The sequence below is a fragment of the Brachyhypopomus gauderio genome, chromosome 11 (assembly GCF_052324685.1).
Source record: "Brachyhypopomus gauderio isolate BG-103 chromosome 11, BGAUD_0.2, whole genome shotgun sequence".
NCBI classification, from domain to species: Eukaryota; Metazoa; Chordata; class Actinopteri; order Gymnotiformes; family Hypopomidae; genus Brachyhypopomus; species Brachyhypopomus gauderio.
The window spans coordinates 3575720-3593219 of record NC_135221.1 but is presented as its reverse complement, the minus strand read 5'-3'; the positions used below and the strand labels follow the sequence as shown (position 1 = coordinate 3593219).

The window sequence follows — 17500 nt, the reverse complement described above, 5'->3', positions numbered from 1 at the left end:
TACCAGATTTGATGGTAATAATCGAAGTGTGTCCTGTTCACCAGATCGATATTTCCACCATTAAACTTCAATGCTCCATCTTAGCGAGCTACACACTCCACAACATACGCGTTTAGTGATTTAGTCTCCTGTACAATCACTTTGCCATTTGTACACAGTCTTTATGAATGAAGTGTTGTAAATGTTTTATGAAGGGAGAAAGAAACGAGAGGTAGAGACAATTGACAAGTTTAATGCTGAGGCAGAAGGTAACACGAGTACTTCATCATCAATGATGCAAAGCACCAATACCCCAGAGTACCACCAATCCAGGGGTGAGGGGTTCTTGTCCAGAAGACAAACCCCTTACTGTGACTTTCTGTCGTATAATCACTCACTCACACACTCACTCAACAAAAAGACCCAGAATCAGAACTGGGATTATGGGCCTGCTCTTTAAGATCATGTGTCTAGGGTTACATCATCATCCCTGAACACAAAAACCATAGCACAGAGAGACCGATGACAAAGTTGTACCCACACTCACACAGACTATGTCCCAGAGAGACAGACAGAAATAAGAGAGGTCACTTGAGATGTGTGTGTGTGTGTGTGTGTATATATATATATATATATATATATATATATATATATATATATATATATATATATATATATATATATATTAGTGGTGGGACTTTAACGCGTTAATTTCGATTAATTAATTACAGGAAAATTAACGCACTAAAAAAATTAACGCATTTAACGGACGAGACACTTTTGCACCGTGGAATGTTTTTCAGTGCACGAGTTCCAGACATACAGATTATATGGACGCACAATAAGATCATGATGGATATGACTGAAGAGGCTACGCTGGTGGATGGGAAATTTAAATATAAACTTCCAGATGGAAGTAGGCTACAAACAAAAATAGTGTTATTTACACTTTATGTAGGAAGGAGTTCGCTTATCACAGGAGCACTTCCACCCTTCGTTACCACCTCAACGCAAAACATGTTGCGGCTAAAGCTGGGCGTACACTGTGCGATATTTTAAATCGTGTACTCAGCTCCAGCTCAAACTGTACGACTAAATCGCAGGGATAGTCGGCTCGTGGAGCTGCTTCAACAGTGCGATACTCTCACGAGGAGCGATTTGAATTTCAAACATGTTTGATATTCTTGCGACGCTGCGATTTCTGATCGGGAGTTGTGAATCGCTCCTCGTATACCTGTGTAAATAAACTATACGATGCACGACACGCGATTGAGCCGAAACGAGTGAAAAATCGGCTGAAAATGGGCCAAAAATCGCACAGTGTACGCCCAGCTTAACGCGCAGGTCAGTAATGATAACTTAGCTGCTAAATGTATTCCTAGTACGATAGGGTGACCAAACGTCCGTAATTCACATCCTGTGAGGAAATGTCCTGGTTTTTAAATGACCTTCATTGGACCATTAAGACTGGATTAAACTTTCGCGAGTGGCCGTAGCGCGCGACTCCGCACGCGTTTAAACATGACGCGTCACATTATTTGTGTTGTCCGCTTTCAGTGGTCAAAGATAAAGACTTACAAGAAGCGCTGCACATTGCGTCAACTGATGCAAGTTACGAACTACCGTCCAGGGGTGAGTTTCCCAAAACGTTCTTAGCGCCAAGTACTTCTTAACCTCGTACGTAAGAATGAGGTAACGAAGTACTTGGCGCTAAGAACGTTTTGGGAAACTCACCCCAGAAAGACAATGTCGAAGAAAATCCAGCAGCTGTATGATGAGGAATAGGAATTAAAACAGGTTATTGTGAAGAGTGCCACAAATGTGGCTCTGACTGGGGATCACTGGACCTCTGTTAGCAACAAGAATGATCTTGGTGTGACAGCTCATATTATAGATGATGAATCTATAGATGATGAAGATCCAGTCATTTGCTTTGAGCATGCAGAAGACCACTTCTAGGCACTATGGAGATGCCTGTGGCAGAAGCCTGGGAAATTAAAGAAATTGCTAAAATGCTATTAAAAAACATCTTCTGATTTACTTCAATTCTTCCAATATCCTGAGCAAAACTCCCAAAATTAAACATTTTTGATCAGAATTTCCAATGTTCTGAACTGTTTTCTGCACACTACACATATATTGGTCTGTGTAGTAGACTGGTAGAAAAATAAACAAGATGTTGAAGTTTATGATTATGTTCATTGATTCATTCATCATTCAAACTTAAATTAATATTTCTCATGTTAAATACTGAAATGCGATTAAAATGCGATTAATTTCGATTAATTAATTACAAAGCTTCTGATTAATTCGATTAATTTTTTTAATCGCGTCCCACCCCTAATATATATATATATATATGCAAATACTGGATATATTCATATATATTAGGTGCCCTTATGAGGAACTGAGTACTAATTGGTGTAGGTATTCCAGGGTTGTCATTAGTTAGAAGTTTAAAATGCTTTTTTAATATGTACAGATCGTTTTTTAAGTTCTACAGGGAAGTAATGCTGATTTGTCAAGACAGATTTAGTTTTGAGTGCTGATTGGTCAACACTGAGAACACAAGCTGCACTGGCCCACGGTTCTCTCACAGAGGAAGAGTTCGAAAGCTGGGCTGCACGAGCAGCTCGCATGGACCCAGAGGCTCCCGGAGAGACAGGAGTCCGTCTGACGCAGTCTCGGCTCTCACACGCGGGAGCAGCAGCACGCTAAATAAGCATCTGGATGTTTAAACAATCAGCAGATATACATGAAATCAAACCGGACAGTTAAGCTTGAATTCAGGACAGCGAAAAAAAAAACAAAACAAAAAAAAAAACGATGTCTGAATAGAAGTTCTCCAGAATCGGAGGATGTCCAAGACAGAAAGCAGGAAGGTGTGGAGGTGTGAGGACGATGCTGAAGTCCTGCCAGACCATCTCCAGGAGACCAGAGGCCATCGCCAGCAACACACAGTCACCGCCATCACCGCTGCTATTGTCCGCTGGGAGCTTCACCCCTTTTGGCTCAGGCTTCGGGAGGGAGGGGCTAACGAGGGTCAGAGGTGAAGTGGAGGCGTGTCCTCATGATTTGTTGCCATCGTACATGTTCAGGGAGGCCTGAATGTCAGGAAGCTCCATCTCGCATACGGTGTTTCGTGGAGGGCCCGTGCTGCGGCTGAAGAAATGGCCACCTGTGAGGAGAGGAAGCAGATCTGGACTGGAGACTCGTCTCAAACACAATCAAGCAACATCTGACACTTGTTGTGGAATTGAGGGGAGTAAACAGGCTTTTACACAAACAGTCATCCACAAGTTTTATTCTGCTTTGCAAAGCGGGGCTCTGTCCGACTCCCAGACGTCTGGAGAAGAAGAACTCTAGTGAAAGCTCACAGCACACACACTGTTCTCCAGAATGCTGGGCTGCATTCACACCATGTCAATGAAATTCTGCATAATCCAGACATGAAATGAGTCAAACACTCTAAGATGCTCCATTTTAGTGAACATAACTACGTTCCCTTTAATTTAAAATTCTGGGTTTAGGTGTCTGAAACCCGTCTGACGCAGTAACATCTGTCCAGGGCTACGAAGATGGGTGACATAGAGGAGGTCACAGTAGGGGACATCGTGGGGTGTTGGGGTCACAGCGGGGGGGGGGGGGGGGGGGGGGGGCATCGCGGGGTGTTGGGGTCACAGCAGGGGGGGGGGGGGGACATCGCGGGGTGTTGGGGTCACAGCAGGGGGGGAGGACATCGCGGGGTGTTGGGGTCACAGCAGGGGGGGGGGGGCATCGCGGGTGTTGGGGTCACAGCAGGGGGGGGGGGGCATCGCGGGTGTTGGGGTCACAGCAGGGGGGGGACATCGCGGGGTGTTGGGGTCACAGCAGGGGGGGGGGACATCGCGGGGTGTTGGGGTCACAGCAGGGGGGGGGGGCATCGCGGGTGTTGGGGTCACAGCAGGAGGACATCGAGGGGTATTGGGAGGTGCCATAGCAGCTGAGACATGTTGATACCTTTACTACTACAACAAAGTTATTAGTAATATATCATTAATAATCATAATAATAATAATAATAATAATAACTAATAATCGTACATTACTGTGACACAGTGAATTATAACCTGAACTATACTTCAGTGTCTCTTTGTCTTTTGATGAAAGGTTTGTTGATGAATGCACAGTAGTTCTGCAGTGGAGCCGGTTCTGTCCAGTACTCCCCAGGCTAAAGCACGAGGACGGGTCACGTATCTAAGGCACCTCGCGCTGTACCATACGGCTAACTGGTCCCACTGCGTGAGAGACTGGTGCTGGACAGGGCAGTAGTGCTACAGCGAGGGTGGAGACACGCTGGTGTGGAGACCCTAGACAGAAACGTTTACCACACACAGACGGTGCGCTGGGCGTTCCCAGTGAGCTGGGCTGGAGGGCGGGTGGTGTGTGAATTAGCGAGACGAAGCCCAGATTCGACTCTCTGTCTGTTCCCTTGACAAACGACCCCATAAAGATCACCAAAGCAACACAATGCTCAATAAGCACATTTATTACAATATAAACATTGATTTGTTTTTAGGAAAAAAGGCAACATTAAATAGATAAAAAATCAAGAGGTCAGACACATGCTGAAAGAAGTCAGTAAAGTACTGAAAGTGCCCCATGACTTCCACGGCTGTGTTTTGGAGACAGTAGCACAGGAAACATGGCCCACAGAAGCAGAGAGTTAAAAGTGCTTCTCATAACCTTTTGATTCAGAGCTTCACATTGGATACAGTAGAGCACAGCCAAAACTATTAACACTATTAAAGCTCGAAAAAATAAAATAAGGCTTCACCAGTCCCAGGCAAAAGGCCTTTGGAGAATTCTCATACACGTATCAGATCAGACTTTCTAAGGTCTCTATGCCGTGTGTACAGTCCACAACTCGTAGTGCAAGATCTTCCAAGGCCGCGTTACGTTATGACGGCTCGTTGTAAATATTTACTGCTGCTGCCCACGGCATCTTTAATCCACCGCCAAGCTGAAACACAACAACCCCCAAAACAGGTTCAGTTAACTGCACTTTAAAAACTAGCTTAATTTTACTGACTGGGAAGTAACACAAGGAAATAAAGCAGAGAATATACTGTTACGATATTAAACGCTAACGATACCAGACACTAAGTAATAGATACTTGCTTCAAACTTAAACTGTAGTCATGTGAAGTGGTCTACTCCAGTTTACACCGATAGTGGGTAAATCTAAACTGATTCTAGGTACGCTTCTACAAAGGGGAATATCTTCAATACTGTTTTAAATTTCAATATGCTGTTTTGAGAATTATTATTATTTTTAACTGTATTGCAATTCTAACATCCATATGTCATACAGTGTAGGCCTATGTGCAGCATCTGTGTATATTATAAATGACCTAAAATGCTGAATCATTTTCTAGCTGGCTAACTAATATTGTGTAGTATTTACAAATGTAAAGTCCAGAACTCACTCCAGGGTGAGGTGGGTGGAGCCTGTGGCTCTGATGATCATGTAGCAGAGTGTCAGAGCACTGAGCACGCCGAAGGACGCCACAATAAACCACTCTTCTGTCAACAGAAAAGGAGGAGGGGTCACTGCCTGGAGTGGGCGGGTCCAGCGGAAGGAGGCGTGGCGGAGTCGTCGCAGGGAGAGAGAAAGCGCGGTAGCAGAGAGAGACAGAAGGAGCCGCGGTGAGGAGAGATTTGGTGCCACCTTGTGGCCGAGATGCAGAGGTGCGTTTCAGCGGACGACACGGAGCAGAAAGGCTGGAGAAACCGACGGGACGAGAGGAACCACAACGAAAGGCTGGCGACCCATTTCACACAAGCAGGGTGTGAATATACTGGTCTCTGCACAAAACACGAACACTTAAAACAACTTGTTCTGACCAGTAGCCCTCAATGTAATCATGATACCACGAGACATCTGACTGCTTATATGAAATGGGTCCAGGAAACCGCAGATATTTTCAGCAGGAAGGAGACACATGACCTTAAAGTCAATGAACGATTGTGATCAGGAAGTTAAAGTCTGATAATCAGGGAGGGCCTTGCGAGCACACAGTGGGATTATAAGATTAGTACGCTGAGACTGCAGACACGACCAAAATAGCAACCACATTCATACGGGTAGAGTGAACGGTACACGCCCAGCCGGGCTGGACCAGGGACCGCTGCTGTCTCCCATTAAACCTCTGGACTGTCCATTTCTGGTTTCCACAGACTCATCCAAGCTAGACTATTAGATATGCATATGCCTTAATTAAAGCTCTCAGATTCGTATTTTAAAAATAGCTAATTTCTGTCCCAAAGTCAAAATGACATGTATTTATGTAGCTCTTGTTAGAACATGTTATAACAAAACTGCTTTACAAATGTTTGTTTCCAGATCTGTAATGAGCAAACCAGTAGTGACAGCAGTAAAGAAGAACACTGCATGTGTGTAAATCTTAGGAGGGACTCCGCCCCCCCGGGACCACACCCCCCCAGGACCCCGCCCCCCCGGGACCACACCCCCCCAGGACGTCTGCCGTCCCAGCATGCTCTTGGGTCTAGTGTGTTCAGCCTCCTTCAGATGTTTGAATTTGTAAGAGAGGTTAGTGTAGCGTTATGTCACATCAATGTGATAAACCTGCTCAAACACACAGGCAGCCAGGGGTCAGGGGTCAACTCTTAGTGCAGGAACAGACTGTACTCTGATCTCTGTTGCAGCGGGGTTGGGGGGGGGGGGGGTGGAGGGTTGGGGGGGGGGGTGTTGTTCTTGGCACTTATTGCACAGCCACATGGATGAACTTGGGGCAGAAGGTTGACGTGGTAACTGAGGACATATTGAAGTTATCTGATGTTTGAGGAGGGTCTAAATTAGGCAGCTGGACTTTTACAATATGGCAACTCCTCTAGGAATCTGTTATGATGTAAAAATATTAAAGTTGCTACGTATTTGAATGGGAGACGAACAGATATCTGATCTGGTTGTGGAATATGAAAAAGAAATGAAAAAGATTACTTAACTATATAGTACTGTGCATACACACATACACACATACACACACACAGGAAGGGAAGGGGACAATTAACACACAAGCACACAGTACACAATTAGAAGAAAAAGATAGACACTACATCTGAGAGAGAGAGAGAGAGAGAGAGAGAGAGAGAGAGAGAGAGAGCGAGAGAGAGAGAGTACAATGGACCATGAGAATGTGAGAGAGAGGTAAAGGGTATGTGGTAGTGAAAGGTTTGCGAATCTTACTGGTGACGGCGATGTTGATCTCGCCGGTGCGTGGGGGGGGTTCCGTGTCCGTGGACAAGTGCGCCGGACCAGAATGACGAAGCGGCTCCAGACTGGAGTTCATCTCAGACGACAGGTCCACCAGTGCCGCCCGCTGGCCGGAGGACTGACCACGCGACAGACGCTCCATATCAAACGCCACGTTGTCAACGCAGGGCAGGTTGGGCTGTAGATACACACGCACGCACGCACGCACGCACACACACACACACACACACACACACACACACACACACACACACACACACACACACACACACACAAATACACACACACGCGCACACACACACACACAAACACGCACACACACAAATACACACACACACACACACACACACACACACACACACACACACACACACACACACACACACACACACAAATACACACACGTGCGCGCACACACACACACACACACACACACACACACACACACCATTTGCTTTATTCAAGATATTAGTCAAGCTGTTTATAATGTCATGCTTAGTTATGCAGTCATAATGTCACTCAGGCCATTAATGTAACATTTTATAGCAACATGCCTTCCTTATATTGCCTTATATTTAATATTTATTATTTTCTCTTATTTATTATTTTCCACTTACATTTATTTGTTTCTATTCTATTCTAGCAGAGAGCTGCAGTGCTCGACACCACCAAGCAAACCAATACTACTGTAAAGCAATATTTCATTTCACCACTAGAGGGCGGTATAACATTCCAAACAGATGCACTAATCCCTGTTTGAGGCATGCAGGCTAATGGCTCCTGTCCCTGACTCTGAGGATATCGTCCAGATATCTCTCTAATCTTGCCTCAGAGGGATCGTAACCAATCCATTAAATCCAGAGAAGCCTCAAGATTAACCTTGATATCAGCACTACTTTTCTTGGTAATAAAATTGCTTCATACAGATAGGAATCTGAGACTGCTATAATTTTTGAGAGTCCTATTCGTTTAGATCACTGATGTCAGACAGCCCTGATCACAGACTCCTATAGTGGTTAGTGGATCTCATAAATACATGGTGTATGCCTGTGTGTAAGTGTCTGTGTGTGTGTGTGTGTGTGTGTGTGTGTGTGTGTGTGTGAGAGAGAGAGTGCTTACCATGATGCCGAGAGCTTTAAGAATGTTGAGTTTACACATAGGACAGGTGCAGTGTTCATTGAGCCAGGGGTCGACACACAACTTATGGAAAACATGCCTAAATCAAAACACAAACACAGTCAGCATGGTCTCATCTGCCAGTCAGATCTATGAGTGCATATTCAGTCATTTTTATTGGATGGTTGTGGAGACTACAGGCAGCTGTGTGATGACGGACAGAGTCGACACCCTTCACTGATACTGCAGTACTCTAAAAGAGCCTTTAAATAACCTTCAGGTTAGTGTCTCAGTACAGAAAGACACAGATCAGTTGGGAGAGACACACAATAGGAGCCTCAGACAGCTACGAGAGACGGAGAGGGGAAAATAGACAGATACGGAGAAAGAGAGAGAGAGAGCTGAAGAGACAGAGAGGTGGAAGAGGGAGAGGGAGAGGAAGAGAGAGAGAGAGAGAGAGAGAGAGAGAGGGAGGGAGGGAGAGGAATTCTGAGTGGGCCGTTGCCCTCGTCTGCAGTACAATCTAAGCTGTGTTTCACAGGAAGGAGCTGGAACGTGAGGCTTGTTCGTCAGTGGCGAGTCCGCGTAACACCAGCCTGGCTGCACAAGGACGCCATTGTGGATCCAGAAGAGGACAAGGACACCATTGTGGATCGGAGAAACTCCTCGATGCTGTTCTGATGTTAGTCAGGTCCGCTGTGTGTGCGCAGGAAAACATTAAGGGGAACACAGTGGCGGTCCCGATCCTTCCCGACACACACTCAGACACACACTCCGCTCCATTACATAACACAAAAACTGCAGCATACTGACAGACTACGGGGTTTCCCTCCAGCTCTGGGTCTCCAGCAGGGGCTCCTTGGCTGTGAGCGAGTGACGTAAGCCTGCAGTTAAGTGCTTGCAGGTGAAAGGTCAGCTGGCCGGCAGCCCTGAGGCTGGGGTAAAGCAGCAGAAGAGATCTTAATGCACTGAAGGCCACAAGCAGTGACTTCAGCATCATCTCAGATGGAGAGCCAGGCTGCCATGACAAAGACCTGCCCATGAAGGATGAGAGAGTTCTCCACGTGCGGGACCCCCCCGACGAGGAGGTGCGTGTCATCGATGTGTGTCAGCACATTCACGCCCACGTGTGTTATTATCAGATACTAAATAGGTACCTGAGATCTATATACACATGGTCACATGGTGGTGAGTGTTGTTCAGACCCTAATAAAGTCAAATATAGTAAACAGAAGTGCGCGCGCGCACACACACACACACACACACACACACACACACACACACACACACACGATATATAAACACGCAGGGATAATGCACTGGAGTGTAATTTGAATGGCTCTGACTGGGTCAAGTGATGTGCCATTAGCTGATCGCTGGTCTATTGATCAGGGTGGGAGGTCCTGGCACAGGGCACTAGAGGAAGAGGAGGAGGAGGAAGAGCAGAGGCCAGGCAGGGCGGGAGGCTTGAGAGGTGGGGGCGCCTGTCAACACTCCCAGAATGCCCTGGGGCACCGTGGCTGCCTGGTCAAGGACGTATCCCTGCTTCCCGTCACTTCCTCTCCTTCCTCTCGCTCCGTCTGGTCAGCCCGGAGCCCCTCGTCTTCCTCACTGACATGCCGTCTGGTTCAGACCGGCCCGGCGCTGGGCCGTCTGCTGTGGGATTTGCCCTGTGACCACTGCTGTTTGGGTCAGGGGAGGGGTCTGCTGATCAAAACCCCCACCAGTGACATTGGTGTTTTCAGGGTGTAAAAGTGCCTTTTACAGGCACCGGGTGAGTGACACACACACACACACACACACACACACACACATACGATTTCACAAATCACACAATGCCATAATGGTTTAATTGCTGGTGCATGCTATAAATGTGGTTTAGCCTCTGAGGACGATGTTGCTGTGTAGTGGCACCAGGCAAGAGTGGCCCTCACCACTGCAGTGTTACAGCCTCAAACACAGAAACTAGGGGGAGGGAGTGTGTGTGTGTGTGTGTGTGTGTGTGTGTGACTGGGGACGTCGGGGCACGACGGCGGAGAGAAGCGCTTTGGAAAAGGGAGTTTAGGTGTGTGTTTCTGCATGTGCAACAGGGCAGTGTGGAGAGGTGTGGTTTGAACAGGCATTGTGGGGAACGTCCCGCGTGTGTAAAGAGGGTGGGGTGTGAGCTGGGGGTTGTGGGTGGAGAGCTTTGGGAAGGTGGTGTTAGCATGTCAGACCTCCAGCTGTGAGACCAGGTCAGGCTCAGCAGATGGTATTTCAAACTCTAGGAGGAATGTGTGTGTGTGTGTGTGTGTGTGTGTGTGTGTGTGTGTTGTATTGCTGCCTGGAGGTCATTGGAAGCAGTTCCAAAAATAACCTGAGATGGTCCGATAGGACCCGAGACTCTCTTCTCTAATTTGATCAAATACACTTAAGACACTTAAACACTAAAACACTCCCCAAATGGACATACAGAACTCACTTGCAGGGTAGGATACGGACCACGTCGTTCAGCTGGTAGCTCTCGATGCACACGGCACAGTGGTTGAAGTCGGGGTCTGTTTCCTGGAAAACAGAACACGCCTGGGTCAGCCGTGAGATGGAGAGACGTTGAACAGAGTGGCCTCCAGGACACGACCACAGGTCTGGAGCGGTCAGGCCGCTGACCAGCGGGCCCAGCCGGGCTATGATGTAATCCTGCCGCGTCACACCGCACACGATGGCAGACGGCAGCTGGGCGACACCGTATGACAGAGAGCACTAATGTTAGGTGCCGTGACGCAGGACAACACAGGAAAAGAGGAGAAGAAAGGGGGAAAAATGAAGAAAAGAAAGGAATAAAATCGATGCAGTGTCATGGTGCGTTGCTGCATTCTAGAGTAACAGAAACCCGAGAGAAAGAGAAAGAGAGAGAGAGAGAGAGAGAGAGAGAGAGAGAGAGAAAGAGAGAGAGAAGACAGCACTGACAGACTGCGTCTGTGAAAAAATTACCAGTAATTTCTGATTTCTTAAATCTGTGAGTTACAAGACGACCCTTTCTAGCATAAAAGTAGGAAGATTAACAAGAAATGCTTTTCAGTTCTTCAAATCAGTCTCAAAATTCCTGTCAGTTCTTCAAACCATGCTCAGAAGACTTCAACCCCCACTCAAACTCCACTCAGCAAACTTATGTCAGTTTCCCACACCACGCACGAAAGACATCGTCCCCTTGGCGATGCTGGTCTGGTGAGATCAGGGTGCTCACAGTGTAAACACAGGACACCAGCGCAGCCTGCAGTGGACCTCTGGCTCTCAGAGCCCTTGGGCTTAGACCCAAGACAACTCAGGCCCACCAGACCTTTTGTCTCTCTCACTCTTGCTTATCTGAGCCAGCTGGGAACGTCGTTATCTCCCGCACATGCTCAGTGGCAGCTCACGCTCGGGATCCATGGGAACGCAAATAAACCGAAATCCCACTGGACCTGAAGTGACCCGGGACAGACATGACAGACAGGAGAAAAAGCAGCCAGTAGGTTCCAGACTGGTTGTAGAAGCAGTGGACAGCTCTGAGAGACAGATACCTCATACATCACACACCTGTCCAACACAGATACCTCATACATCACACACCTGTCCAACACAGATACCTCATACATCACACACCTGTCCAATACAGATACCTCATACATCACACACCTGTCCAACACAGATACCTCATACATCACACACCTGTCCAACACAGATACCTCATACATCACACACCTGTCCAACACAGATACCTCATACATCACACACCTGTCCAACACAGATACCTCATACAGCACACACCTGTCCAACACAGATACCTCATACATCACACACCTATCCAACACAGATACCTCATACATCACACAACTGTCCAACACAGATACCTCATACATCACACACCTGTCCAACACAGATACCTCATACATCACACACCTGTCCAACACGGATACCTCATACATCACACACCTGTCCAACACAGATACCTCATACATCACACACCTGTCCAACACAGATACCTCAAATAGCACACACCTGTCCAACACAGATACCTCATACATCACACACCTGTCCAACACAGATACCTCAAACAGCACACACCTGTCCAACACAGATACCTCATACATCACACACCTGTCCAACACAGATACATCATACATCACACACCTGTCCAATACAGATACCTCATACATCACACACCTGTCCAACACAGATACCTCAAACAGCACAGACCTGTCCAACACAGATACCTCATACATCACACACCTGTCCAACACAGATACCTCATACATCACACACCTGTCCAACACATTTAATACATTGTGTATGCATGAGCCACTGTCCATTTGCTCAATATTCACCTCCAACAACTATGGGATATTTTGTTAACAAGTTTTAGACTAATAGGACATTGTAACAGACATCATACATAAATGTCCATAATACAAAAACACCAATGTATGTTTTCGCTGGCTGCCCTCATAGCAAATCAGTGTTATCAGTGTTACATTTGAGTAGTTTACATTTGTTTTTACTGACAATTACTCCTTTTAAAAAGTCAGTGAGTCACTTTGTTTTATACAGTAAACAAAAGTCCTGTCCTCCACCCTAATCAAACTACATTGGCCCCTTATCTAACCCCACCTTATCTACATTCGCCCCTTATCTAACCCCAGCGTTGATCTACCATGCAGTGAGTTCTTTCAAGAAGCATCTTCTCGTCTTGATGCTATTCCGGTCGCCTGACCATGTCATGTGGTCTGGGCCTGACCAAGGTCGTACCGCAGTCTGTGGGGTTGGGTTTCCTGTCGGCCCCTCCCACCACTGCGCCAGGGGGCGTCGGCTGAGCGGGAGGGCGGGGTGACGCCCAGTGCCCTCTGCAGATTCGACATACGGGAGGCGGTCCAAGCCAGCATGATGGAGCAAAGATAACATCCAGCGCACAGCAGTGAGTCGGAGATCGATTGGTGTCATATGAATCCAGACGAGGGAAGATACACAGAGACTAAAAGCATTTAAACCCTTTCAACAATGACAGTAAAAAGGCCTGGGCTTCTTCTGCCTGGACCTTCTCCTGTCTGAACATTCTCCTGCATGAAACCAAAGCGTGGCCACCTCCGGTCTGACAACAGGGTGATGACCAGCCAGGCGCTAACTCCCAGAAGGCCGAGCGAGGAGATCAGCGGGTGACGACTATGCTCACAATTAAAGGACCTAAACACATTAAGAATTTTATAAGTGAAAAGAGGTTCAACTTTGGCAGATGGAGTCAGGAAACACGTGCTGGAGATGTTGGAGAGTGAGTTACGGCCTCTGAGACCAACCACGACACCCGGATCATTCTAGACAGCAGGTGATCAGTCAGCAGAAACTACTGCACCTGCAAGAACGCCCATAGATACCTGTAAATCTCTCCCTCTCTCCCCCCCCCTCTCTCTTTATCTCTTCCTCCCTCTCTCTCTCCCTCTCTCCCCCCTCTCTCTCTTTATCTCTTCCTCCCTCTCTCTCTCCCTCTCCCCCTCTCTCTTTCTTGCCCCAAATGGAAGGTTTCAGTTTCTTCCTGCACTCTTCCAGGGCTGCTCATGTTTAATTCAGGCCCAGAGCTGGATGACCTTGACCAGGCAGCCAACCACGGTCCTCTCTCCCTCCACCCACCATCCCTCTCTCCCCCTCCACCCACCATCCCTCTCTCCCCCTCCACCCACCATCCCTCTCTCCCTCCACCCACCATCCCCCTCTCTCCCTCCACCCACCATCCCCCTCTCTCCCTCCACCCACCATCCCTCTCTCCCTAGAAGCACGAGAAGGTGGAGCATGTGATGATGTCAGGAGAAGGTGGAGCGTGTGGTAGGGGTGCACGATATGACGATATAAAATCGTGAATGGCGATAACGAGTGGAGAATCGCAGGCGATCTAGCAAATTAGAGAAATTGTATAGATCGCCTTTGCCAATCAGCCAATGACTTTTTTAAATGTTGGTTCCCGCCGATGCGGCCGGCGTAGGACTGACCAATCACAGCGAACTGTGCGTCTTCCACGCCTCCATGTTGTGTTTGTAAAAACTAAAGGTGGACAACCATGGCTGAAAGCCAAACCGAGGAGCTGGTAACGAAGAGGAAATTTACCTCTGTAATCTGGAATTGGTTCGGATTTTCTTCCACTGACCAAGACCAAACTTCAGCGATATGTAAGGTGTGCAAAGAACATGTAAAAATGTCCAATGCCAGTACAACAAATTTATTCAGTCACTTGAGACGTAGGCATCCCAAGGAATATGTCGAAAGTGAAACAATGCGGGCAGCGGGGGCAGCCGTCTCACAAGCTGCGGCCTCTGTGGTTTATACTTTCACGTGTGACCGTAGCGTGCGACTCCGCACAACTCGCGCGAACCCCCGCAAACGGCGGAAGCGTTTATACAGGTACTTAAACTTACCGCGTCACTCCACGTTCTTTGCCGTGGTCTCCGAAACGATATGTGGTAGTATAAAGAAACACCCCTCGAAAACAGGAAGGAACATTTACCTGACGAATTTTAATGTTGCTTTGTGTTTCAGGTTTGAAAATGCTGGAATTTAGGCTAAAGTACTTGCTTGGGCTAAAGAAAATGCTTGAAATTGTAACTACTTCGTTTCACAACTGTCTGACTGAACAGTTCTCTTGTATTACGTTAACAAATACGAGCCTCCTGTAATTCCAGGACGAAACATGAGAGAACGTGAAGTTAAGATTGGGCGTTTCAAAAATAAACAACCATTAAATAATGTGATAAAAAAGCGAATTATTTAGAATCAATGAGTATATGTATAAATATTTAACTTAATTAAGTTTAACGTGCTGGGAAATATTGTATATTTAGTGCAATAGTGCATTTTATCAGTGTCACTCATTAAAATCTGCTTAGAAAGAAAACGTTGCAGCAGCCCCCCCCCCCCCCCCCCCCCCCTTTTTGGATGGAATATCGTGATAAAAAAATCGTGCAAAATCGTGCACCTAGCGTGTGGTGATGTCACAGGAGAAGGTGGAGCATGTGATGATGTCAGGAGAAGGTGGAGCATGTGATGATGTCAGGAGAAGGTGGAGCATGTGATGATGTCACAGGAGAAGGTGGAGCATGTGATGATGTCAGGAGAAGGTGGAGCATGTGATGATGTCAGGAGAAGGTGGAGCATGTGATGATGTCACAGGAGAAGGTGGAGCATGTGATGATGTCAGGAGAAGGTGGAGCGTGTGATGCAGGGGCGATTTTAGGATCTGGTCTTTAGGGGTGCCCAGCCCCCAGTGCTCACAGAGGCACAATACCAAAGTATTGCGCAGGTGCAGAGCAAGTTTTTTGCATAATATAATATTTAAAAAATGTGTTGAGCCAGGGGGTGCTGAGCAACTTCACGGTGGTGCTCTAGCACCACTAAAAATACCCCAGCCTCGCCCCTGCGTGTGATGATGTCACAGGAGAAGGTGGAGCGTGTGATGATGTCACAGGAGAAGGTGGAGCGTGTGGTGATGTGATGATGATGGTGTCACAGGAGGAAGGTGGAGCGTGTGATGGTGTGATGATGATGATGATGGTGTCACAGGAGGAAGGTGGAGCGTGTGATGATGATGATGGTGTCACAGGAGGAAGGTCTCACCTTGTCTCCTCTCTTCACCGTCCGCGTGGTTAGTTTACTAATCGCCTTCTTGGCAGCGGCCCCAAGCTGTCGCTATAGCAACAAAACAGTGGGAGAGAGACAGAGCACGAAATAAATAAATGCGGCAAAAGTCTAAATAAACCCAGTTAGGGTGAGAAGAGAGTGAGTGAGGGAGGCGTGCTGAGAGGAGTGAGTGGGAGTGAGCAGGAGTGGGGGAGTGAGTGGGAGTGAGCAGGAGTGGGGGAGTGAGTGGGAATGAGTGGGGGAGTGAGTGGGAGTGAGCAGGAGTGAGTGGGGGAGTGAGCGGGAGTGAGTGGGGGAGTGAGTGGGAGTGAGCAGGAGTGAGTGGGGGAGTGAGTGGGAATGAGCAGGAGTGAGTGGGGGAGTGAGTGGGAATGAGCAGGAGTGGGGGAGTGAGTGGGAGTGAGCATGAGTGGGGGAGTGAGCGGGAGTGAGTGGGGGAGTGAGCGGGAGTGAGCAGGAGTGAGTGGGGGAGTGAGTGGGAGAGTGGGTGGGAGTGAGCAGGAGTGAGTGGGGGAGTGAGTGGGAGAGTGGGTGGTAGGGGTGGGAATCTCCAAGCACTCTACGATTCGATTACGATTCAGAGGTCTGCGATTCGATTATAAAACGATTATTGATGCGTCTTGGTAGTAGCAATCCATGATGAATTAACTTAAATTTTATTTCCATTTTAAAACTCCCATTTTATTTTATATTTAATCAAACGAAAGCAATATGGCAAGTACAAGGCCACACTCCAGAGAACTGAACAAAGAAATACAAACTGAAAAAGTGCACCTGTAGCAGCATGTTTGCAGTAAATTAACAGATTTCAGCAAATGCCAACTCTTAACCAACATTATGTGCAAACAACAAACAAATATGTGGTACCAAAACCACAGCGTCCACACAAGAGTAAAATTATGTGCTAGCAGCCGACTAACTTAAAACAATAATGTTATTAAAAAAAGCTAATTATTTCGAATCATTTCGAGTACATGTATAAATATTTAACTTAATTAAGTTTAACGTGCTGGGAAATATAGAAATGGACCTTGAAAGTGACGTACAAGTGCTTTAATTCCACCTTATAAAGGTGTATGAACCCTGCAAACATGACTTTGTTCATTGCCCTGAAGCGCGTCGCGCGCGAAGTTACAAAACTCGAGAGGTGCACGACCTCGCGAATCGACAGCGCGCGAGACCCTCGCGCACGGGCGAAGTCACCGCGATTACGTCATTGTCGCCGCGCGGACCCTCGCAAGTATAAAACCAGGCTTTAGTAAGTTAGTGTCGGCTGGATTTGCCGCTCTTCTTGCGTCTTTGTTATGTGCGCAGCTAACGTCTAGACAATCGATTGTTGTCATTTGTGAATCGATTCTGAATCGTCTACGTTGCGCATCGAGATGCATCTAACAATCGAAAATTTCCCGCACCCCTAGTGGGTGGGAGTGAACAGGAGTGGGGGAGTGAGTGGGAGTGAGCGGGAGTGGGTGAGAATGAGTGGGAGTGAGCAGGA

The 17500-nt window shown here is 47.3% G+C and overlaps 1 protein-coding gene across 3 annotated transcripts in view; it reads right to left on the bottom strand.

Moving 5' to 3' along the window:
* Positions 1-212: 212 nt before the first annotated feature.
* Positions 213-17500, bottom strand: part of rnf130 (ring finger protein 130) — a 55799-nt gene continuing 38511 nt past the window's right edge. For 2 of the 3 annotated variants that reach the window (XM_077021095.1, XM_077021093.1), the window contains exons 5-10: positions 15982-16053; positions 10832-10914; positions 8374-8470; positions 7228-7432; positions 5447-5543; positions 4491-4980 (exon numbers count right to left, since the gene is read on the bottom strand). In XM_077021095.1, coding sequence (XP_076877210.1) covers positions 4965-4980; positions 5447-5543; positions 7228-7432; positions 8374-8470; positions 10832-10914; positions 15982-16053 — 570 coding nt within the window. In that variant the 3' untranslated portion in view covers positions 4491-4964. Of the gene's footprint in view, positions 3158-4490; positions 4981-5446; positions 5544-7227; positions 7433-8373; positions 8471-10831; positions 10915-15981; positions 16054-17500 lie in introns of those variants that run through there. The other variant, XM_077021096.1, reaches the window with a different exon arrangement.